The sequence below is a fragment of the Triticum aestivum genome, chromosome 4A (genome assembly GCF_018294505.1).
Source record: "Triticum aestivum cultivar Chinese Spring chromosome 4A, IWGSC CS RefSeq v2.1, whole genome shotgun sequence".
Classification (NCBI taxonomy): Eukaryota; Viridiplantae; Streptophyta; class Magnoliopsida; order Poales; family Poaceae; genus Triticum; species Triticum aestivum.
The window spans coordinates 389,998,546-390,008,325 of NC_057803.1; the positions used below are offsets into that span (position 1 = coordinate 389,998,546).

The 9,780-nt window shown below is 48.0% G+C and overlaps 1 protein-coding gene across 1 annotated transcript; it reads right to left on the reverse strand.

Annotated features, from left to right (window-relative positions):
• Positions 1-272: 272 nt before the first annotated feature.
• On the reverse strand, positions 273-7,104 carry LOC123086156 (uncharacterized). Its single transcript, XM_044507875.1, has 5 exons — positions 6,908-7,104; positions 5,480-5,965; positions 5,251-5,394; positions 4,897-5,169; positions 273-586 (listed from the first exon to the last, which is right to left on the reverse strand). Exons 2-5 carry the CDS (start codon positions 5,829-5,831, stop codon positions 504-506), a joined length of 852 nt encoding a protein of 283 aa, XP_044363810.1. The 5' UTR covers positions 5,832-5,965; positions 6,908-7,104; the 3' UTR covers positions 273-503.
• Positions 7,105-9,780: the final 2,676 nt, after the last annotated feature.

The window sequence follows — 9,780 nt, forward strand, 5'->3', positions numbered from 1 at the left end:
TGTGAAGTGGCGAGTGTAAGCCAACTATGTATCTTTTCCCTTATGTATTACATGGGTTGTGTGAAGATTACCTCACTTGCGACATTGCTTTCAGTGTGGTTATGCCTCTAAGTCGTGCTTCGACACGTGGAAGATATAGCCGCATCGAGGGCGTTACAAATGCTCTATTAATATTAGCAACAATTGAAGTTACCGCTCTTGAGCCAAGCACAATGATGTGAGGTACCATTGGATTCCATATGTAGCGATAATGTTGCGAATTTCAAGGTTTCATAATTTTACAAGATTCATACCGACAAGAATTGTTCAGATATAATGCCAACATATTTCCAAATGAGAATTTACAAGAATGTTGGAATGTAATAGGCATGCCTATGCCCCATCGTGAGATTTGTTGGGATATCCTCCTCATGCGGATTGTGAGGATGTGACCATTTAAAGTGTTTTTTATGCAGCACAAACTTGTCCAAAGAACCACTACCCCTTATGGTTATAGGATCACTTTAGAGTTTGCACACGGGGAAGGGGGATGTCCATCCTCCCATCCAATAGTCACTTGGAGGTGTGGAAAACTTTAGGTTGGCACCTACGACACAAAGAGAAGAATAAACCAAGAGAGAAAGGGATGAGAGGGAGACTGAAGGAAGATATTGCCATCATGTAAAGGGAGTTTCTTAACAAAGTTATTAATATGAGATCCACCATATAATCTCCTTCAAGTGGTGGTTCCACCCTCATTAGTTAGATTTTACCAATCCCGAGTTCTAGCTATCTGAAATCAAGTTGTTGTCATGCTAGATAGAGAAAACTTGATGTATTAGAGTCTCTAGTGCTATCTATAGTAGATTTATTGTATCCCACATGTTATTACAGTGGAAGAAGGTTTGGGTGGCTTCGTCCCATGGGTTTTACCCTAACTTTTGTTTTTTTGCATGTACAATTCTGGTGTTGATGTTATTGTAGTAGTATAGATTCTCTCTTCTGATTAGACTCTATCTCAGGTGCATCCGGGTGTTGTGACAGATATTTTACTTATCTATGTTACTATGTAGTGCAACATTAGGCTCTAGGGAGCCCGGGATGCCGCATAGGGCATGGACGAAAGATTCTTCATGGACTATAGCATACATTACAATTGTAACATGTTATAGGTCACTATCGCTAAAGGCTGGTCAGGGCCAAGGTTTTGGATCCCAAGCGGACCTTTTTTCTCGAGAGTCACCCGAAAAATAATCAGATGAAATTTAAAATTAAAATTTGAATTCAAATATTTTTGACGTATATATATATATATATATATATGTATGTATATGTATATATATATATATATATATATATATATATATATATATATGTACACGTATTTGAGTCTAGAATTTCACTAGCCATGCCCTGGCGTAGTGGCTAGTACTTTTGCTTCGTAAAAAAGAATAAAAATGCTAGATGGCAGAGTCAAACCCGCGACTAGCTGGTAAGGAAACAATGCCTTTGCCACTAAGCCACTACCTATCTTGCTGTCATAGAAGAGACGGCGCCTATTTAATCCGACATTAAGTGTTTGAATTCAAAAATTTCAAAATATTCGGGATATTTTGCTCTGTACGAGTGTTTCTCGAGGGGAAACGGTAAACGCGGTAACCGCGCGAGATCAGGAAATTTCGCTCGGTACCCAAAACGCCTGTCAGGGCATGTGACTCAGGGTGGACACGGTCCGGGCCGGTCCGGTCCCGGTCCGAGCTGTCATTTGGACTGGCCGCCAGCGGTCCGGTGCGGACCGGACCGAGCTGTCCAACGAGCTGCTTTTCTGGAACCGGACCGTTTGGGGGTCAGCTCGGTCAAGCTCAAGAGGACCGAATGGACCGACCAGTGATGTTGCGTGGCAGGCTGTTTTTTGCTGCGTTTAGGTCCTATTTAGCTGCAGATAGCTGCCGGCCGCACAAGAGAAAGAGAGGGAGAGGATTTACTGAATCTAGCTAACCATCTAGCTTGATGTTTAGGTCCTGCGAGTGAAACTAGCTAACCATCTAACTGAATCTACTGACAGACTAGCTAACTGAACTACTGACCGTACTGACGAAACTGAATTTTGACGAAACTGACGAAGCTGACAGCGAGCCGCCGTCGTATGTGTGTCAGCATTAATCTTGATCATGTAGATGGCGGCTAGGCGCTGCGGCTGTTGGTAGCGGCCGTTGGAGTCAGTTGGAGGCAGCCGCGTCGTGCGCGCGGCTGGAGCTGCATGGAGTCTGATCGTGGGTTAGTTAGTGCCCGGGTGTGATGCGTGCATGCTATGGTTAGTGGCTGTGTGATAGCCGGGTAATGCGTGCATGCGTGTAGTGTGTGTGTGCACAAGTCTGGGTATAAAAGCCCTCCGTGTATTGATGTAAATCTGAGCACAGGTGTGTGCGTCAAGGTGTTGTAGCGGTGTAGCCTGGGGTGAACGAGTTCGTGCTCGTGGAATACAACGCCGTTCGTGCGGTGGGCGGAGTACGTGCTCCGGGAAACACCTGTGTCCAGCATCCTTCTTCCTCCTTCATCTTCTTCTTCGTTGTCCCATAGAGAGAACGAGCAGGAGGTGCAGCGAGAGAGAGGAAGACAGAGACGGCACCAACAATTGGTATCATGAGCTTGGTGTCTTGCGTGCTTGCCGTGCCGAAGGCATGGCAGCGATGGCGGCGCTCGCCGGCGGCTGCGCGATGGAGCTCCGGGCCGTGTGTCGGCCTATGGAGGTGGGCGCGATGTGGCTGCCATGGCGCGTGGTGGAGGCGGCGGGCGGTGACGTCGTACGTGCTGCGACCGCGGAGGCCGCCCAGGCGTTGTGTGGTGGCGCGGTGGCACAGCACGGCGTGGCGGCGTGGAGGCACTGCATGGCGGCATGGAGTCCACAGCGGTGCAGGGCAATAAGGCGTGGCGGCGAGCCAGGCGCGACCGGACCTGGTTGCGCAGATCACGTACGTGCACGGCGGAAGCGCGGGCCGGGAGCGCTGGGAGGTGGGGAGTGCGCACGAAGGGCACGACGATCGCGGAGACGAGGAGGTCGCGAAGGACCAGCGTGGTGGCGCAGAGGTCGCAGCGGCTCGGCGCGACAACCGTGGAGGCTCGTGGCACGGAGCCACGGCGCTCGTGTCAGATGCGTCAGGCGCGTGTATGGGCGCGCGCCGGGCGTGTTAGGCGCGGCGGGACCGTGGTGTAGGGTGGCCGTTGACGAGCGGGGGTGTGCGCGTTGAGCTGGTTCATCGCGGGCTCGCCGCGCCCAGACGTGTGCGTGCATGTCGGAGGGGGCGCGGGCAGAGCGGGCGGGACTGGCGCTCGACGTGGGCTGGGATGTGGGTGCGTGCCCGGCGCGTCCCTGGGTATAAAACCCCCGTGTATGTTGTAATGGCAGTGCCTGGAGTCGAGTTCGAGCTCGAGGTAATCAAGGCCGTTGGTGCGCTAGGAAGAGAAGGTGCGGCGTGTGTCGCCGAAGATGAAGAAGGGCATTCTTCGTGGCGGTCGATGATGATCCATGTCAAGATTATGGGGGAAATTGTCAGCATTAATCTTGATCATGTAGATGGCAGCTGGGCGCTGCGGCTGTTGGTAGCGGCCGTTGGAGTCAGTTGGAGGCAGCCACGTCGTGCGCGCGGCCGGAGCTGCATGGAGTTTGATCGTGGGTTAGTTAGTGCCCGGGTGTGATGCGTGCATGCAATGGTTAGTGGCTGTGTGGTAGCCAGGTAATGTGTGCGTGCGTGTAGTGTGTGTGTGCACAAGTCTGGGTATAAAAGCCATCCGTGTATTGATGTAAACCTGAGCGCGGGTGTGTGCGTCAAAGTGTTGTAGCGATGTAGCCTGGGGTGAACGAGTTCGTGCTTGTGGAATACATAGCCGTTCGTGCAGCGGGCGGAGTACGTGCTCCGGGAAACACCTGTGTCCAGCATCCTTCTTCCTTCTTTATCTTCTTTTTCGTTGTGTCAGAGAGAGAACGAGCGGGAGGTGCAGCGAGAGAGAGGAAGACAGAGGCGGCGCCAACAATGTGAACACGCTCATTGCCCTCTAGGTCCTGCAAGACCACAACGGTAGCAATTGAAGGCGGCAGCGTTGGCTCGCCGACAGAGAAATCATGGGCTTGTGTGCCGAGTTCGTCGGTGCATGAAGTGAAACAGTGGCCTCAGAGCTGTAGTACATCATGGCGAACCTGGTGAAGCGCCCACACATGCAAGAGGCCGTCCATTTCATCCTGGTGGCGCCGGTGAGGCGTTCGCCTACCTGGGCTAGCTGGTGGCCAGTGTGCGAGCTGCGCTCAAACGACAGCCATGGCCATGGTCGAGAACTCCAGGTTGGCGGCGGTGCAAGCACGGCAGCGATGGCGAGTGGCAGCAAGAGGCTATGGTGCATGGGGAGGAGAGGAAGGAAGAATAGGGGAAGCTCGGGGACATGATGGTTCACCCGGGGACTGCCGGTGGCCGCGACGACGAGGAGCGGCGCCGGCGGTAACTACGTTTTCTCGGTCCGCTCGGTCGGCTCGGTTAAAGCCCGGACCGGACCGAAACTTTGTCGGGCCTGATTCTTGAGCTTGGACCGACTGATTTTTTGAGTGGGCTAGGCCCGAGCTGGCCAGGACTGAGCGGGCCACGAGCCGGTCCGAAAGACCGCTCCTGTCGTCCACACTGACATGTGACGATCCTAGCTCTTGTTGTTGCATATGTTTCCATTTGTGTAAAGAAATGATCTTAGAATTAGTTCATATACTCGGAGTACCTTGTTTCTGTTGTGGTTTTAGACCATAAACCCAACATTTTTAAAGATTTTAGATCTTCTACTTTATATTCATATATATAGGAGGTTTCTGTATATAAATCAATGACATGAGCTTGTTGTTCAAAACAAACTATTGAGAGGGCCTGAAGTGTGGCTTACCGATGTCACCACCACATTGGGAGTCCTCGTCGCATGATGTCCTTTTGTAGGAGAGCCGTATAACTGTAGACTTCCTCTTCGTCGGGCTGACGCAGGTGATTTGTTGCACCTTTTCATTGAAACTGATGGAATGTAGCAGCTTGCGTATGCGAGATGGGGTGCTAGGATCCTTGTTGTTCTTGTCCTCTACATCATTTTTGTCCTTGGAACTTGCCACACACTTGCTGGCACATATCGCCATGCTTTGGCTCCTATGTGCAGGATCATCACCACCTTTAAATGTGAGATCACATGTCAGAATGCAGTCTTTGTGCTAGTGTTTTCAACCTTTCTTTTAGGCACTTGCATACGTACCGTCGTCTCTTTTCAGATATTGTTCAATTGACAATGTCATGGGGACACCCCGCCATAATTCACCGATGCGAGAGAGAGCATCAGCAAAATGTGATGCCTTGTCTCGCTTCTTCTGCTCCTCATCTTCTTCATCGTCGGAAAAATCTGCAGTATGGGATAGACATGGACCAGGGAAAACAATCAATGAACACTAGAAAAAAGACATGTAGAATTTCAAGGGCGGAAATACCTCCATCTATGCTCTTGAATTCTTCCTCATCAGAATCGTCCTCAAGGATGCTAACAGAGTCGAACCAGGCATCTTCTTTGCAGCAACCATTTGAATCTCGCTCGCTGTGGTGCCACTCCATCTGGGTGAGGTGGAACGTCTTGGAATGATCCGACTTGCATGCTGACTCGACGTGGACTATCTCGCTCACTGAGCAGTCGGTGGTGCGCCCTCTTGCATCCACAATTCGTGGCTTGGGCCCGTCCGGCATCACTGGCCGGGGATTGCCGCGCCCTTTTCTAGCCCTCCTTGTTGTGTAGTACCTCTCCGTCCGACGATGCTCAAGAGCTGACTTAGAAGCACATGAACCCATTGTGCTATTTTCTTTACTTCTAGTCCTCTAAGCTTCAATCTACGATACTACCTTCGTTCGTGGTAACTAATTGGTCGGCCTTCAATCAATTAGTATACGTACGCAGTACAAACATGAAATGTAGTAGACCTGATCTGTAAGCACAAGAACACATACATAAGGGTGGCTGGAGCCTAAGGCTAGCCTGGAATACAATTCGTGATGAAGAATGACATGTTTGGGGAGCATGTGCATGTGTGGCATCCTACTACATTAAAGGCTCGTACAGTACATTATTTTTTCATTGTTGGAATGAGATCGATAAACTTCTTTCTTTCTTTTTGGTAGTTTGTGAGGCCACTTTCACTTCAATAAAAGCTTCTTGTTCGGTGAGAAACAAATAATTTTTGCAGGACAATAAACTAGGAAATCTTTGATTGAAGAACAATAATGATGAGCACATATGTCTCGTATTGTTGGAAGGGGAATGCTATTAAATAAGCATATATAACACAAAGGCATGGATCTAGTGTTCTATCGCAGGGTTGGAGGCACAATTGTGTTTGTCGAGGAATTTGCAAGGTCAAAGACAAGGGAATCTCTGAGAACCATCTACTTGACATCCAATAATGAGGTAGGAAAAATTGGCAGGTGAACATGTGAATTATAATTTGGAAAACCAATAAAGGAATGATGGAATTTTTCTGTGCATAAACAAGCGACTCCTACACTGGGAGATATCTATTATAGAGAACATTCATTTGTTGTGTTGGTAAAGATGTTGTTTTTTTGAAGGGTGTAATAAAAAATAGTTTTCTAACTGAATTATAACAAAAAAGTAGTCTAGAAACATTGAAAGAAGTCATGTGGAAGATTTGATATGAAATTTCTAGAGTAGTTGCAACCCCGGTTATTATTTAATCTTTATATGCACATGCACACCCTATACGAATATATGCATCAATAAGCATGTGCATTCATAAATATTTTTTTGTGCTTTCCGTATCTCAATATACATGAGTACAAATTTACTAGGAAAACTGTGCATCCAAATCTGAAGAGTATAGAGGAGTGAGAAAGAGAAAGGGATGAAGTACCTCTCAAATTAATTTTGGAAGAGTTGGAACAAGGGGTAGTAACGAAAATGTACATGCATGTATGTAAGTATACTGCCGCTCCAGGATCACATGAAGGTCAAAAAAATGTGGGCGATGCCGTGGGGGTTCCCGGTGCCACTCCCTTGTGTGAGCACGATGGACGTCAAACCGCCGGCAGGCCTGACGAAGGAGGCAGGGAGGGAATCCAATTGGATGAAGAAGCTTAGTAGCAACAACAATACCATCTATTAATTAGCATTATCTATATATAGCATGTTTCCATGTTTGGTTCTTGTGTCCATTCAAGCAAGCACACATGCATGCGGGGAGGGCATCAGGAAAAAATAGGTACGTCAGTAAACGAGGCATGATGAGCCCTACATTTTTAGATGTGAGGCAAGAAGCGCGTGATTTTATAGAATAAGCCTCTGACTAATAGCCAGCAAGGTTAGCACCTTACAATGATGCAAAAGGAAGGAACTGAGCCGGGGATTTCAGTTATATGGTGAAAAAACATGAGCATATAGTTAGAAGAATAATTAAGTTCATTGGTGATAAGCATAAACATAGATATACAATTGGTTTAAATCATGCATCTATTGTCTTATCCTTCAAATCCCTCCCACCTTTCTACAATGTGTGTGTGTGTCTATATATATATATATATATATATATATATATATATATATATATATATATATATATATATATATATATATATATATATATATATATATAGTGTTACTATTCATAACCCAGGCTGCAGAATAAGTTATTCTTTATCCGAAGTAATCTTACGATCATTTCATAATTAAATTACATTTCGAATTATATAGGGTGGGTCTATTCTCATAACACCCCTTAAGACCTTATTCTCATAACACCCCCCCCCACTTAACACAGGTTTCTAGCGCGGCAGCGCCCCGAGGACAGCAACCCCCTCCCCACCCCGCCTTCTAGCGCGGCGGCGCCCACAGACGACGGCCCCCTCCCCACCCCGCCTTCTAGCGCGGCAGCGACCCCCTCCTCTCCCCGCCTTCTTGCGCGGAGCGCCGGCGAACGGCGGCTCAGGAGGATGCAGATCGAATCACGCGACCCTTCTCCGGGGGCAGCGCCGCCGCCCCTCTCGTCCGCCCAGTCGCCCCCAAATCGCCGCCGCTCCTCTCCTCCACGAAATCAGCGTGGACAGCGCCGGCGGCACGCTTCTGCGCTCCTACTATCGCGATATGACTGGTGCGCCGCCTCCTCAAGCACCGCCAGCGGCAGCACCACCGCGGATCGGAGCCTCTCGCATGGGGGATCTGCCGCCGTTCACCCAGCTGAAGCATCTAGCCTCGGTAATGCATGGCAGGGGGAAGAGAACTGCAAGGATGCCTTCTCCGGCAACCTCGCAGTCGTCGTGGATGCGAACTGCAATGGTCATTTCGCCCATCCAGCCTTCTCCCGCGACAATAGCAGGCCGAGATGCATCTGCAGAAGGAGAGAACTGCTCTCAAGAGGAAAGTCACGCTTGCAGATAATGTAAGAAATTCACATACCCAACCCCCCCACCTCCAGTTTAGTATAGTGCAGTTGCTTTCTAGTGTTTGATGAGAAATTCAAATTGCAGTGCCCTTTTTATTACCATGAAGTGCCCTCTTGCGTCAACTGCAGTGCCATGTATCTCCCAGTAAAAAACAGAAAGATACTTCGAAAATGAAAATGCGCTATGGTTGAACAATGCAGTCCACCATGGCTTACATATGTTGAGCTCTATGGCTTAAAACTGAAGTGCATTGTTTCTTCATGTTAACTCCCAGTGCCCCTGCTATAGAATGAAAAATTGAAGTGCAATTTCTCCAGTTGCATATATAATGATATATAGTACGAAAATGCAATTCATTTCACTGTTAGTGTGCATAACGCTTTGGCTTAATACCGTGCAGGAAATTACTATGCCTCCAAACCAGAAGATACCTCGATTGATTCACAACACAAAGCCCCTGAACTGCGTTGGAAGAGAAGAGTGGGAGATGGCTGGATGGATAACACCTGAAATACCTAGGGGTTTCTTTAACACAACAAACAGAACTGCGTACTCGGTGGAGGAAGATGTAGAGGATAAAGATGAAAACAGTGAACCAAAGATCACTCGAGATGGAGAAGGCAGTGAAGCAAAAAGCGCGCAAGATGAGGAGGAGGACGACGATCTGGTCTTCATAGGGGTGTTGGAAATATGCCCTAGAGGCAATAATAAATTAGTTATTATTATATTTCCTTGTTCATGACAATCGTTTATTATCCATGCTAGAATTATATTGATAGGAAACTCAGACACATGTGTGGATACATAGACAACACCATGTCCCTAGTAAGCCTCTAGTTGACTGGCTCGTTGATCAATAGATGGTTACGGTTTCCTGACCATGGACATTGGATGTCATTGATAACGGGATCACATCATTAGGAGAATGATGTGATGGACAAGACCCAATCCTAAGCATAGCACTAGATCGTGTAGTTCGTATGCTAAAGCTTTTCTAATGTCAAGTATCATTTCCTTAGACCATGAGATTGTGCAACTCACGGATACCGTAGGAGTGCTTTGGGTGTGCCAAACGTCACAATGTAACTGGGTGGCTATAAAGGTAAACTACGGGTATCTCTGAAAGTGTCTGTTGGGTTGGCACGAATCGAGATTGGGATTTTGTCACTCCGTGTAAACGGAGAGGTATCTCTGGGCCCACTCGGTAGGACATCATCATAATGTGCACAATGTGACCAAGGGGTTGATCACGGGATGATGTGTTACGGAACGAGTAAAGAGACTTGCCGGTAACGAGATTGAACAAGGTATCGGTATACCGACGATCGAATCTCGGGCAAGTACCATA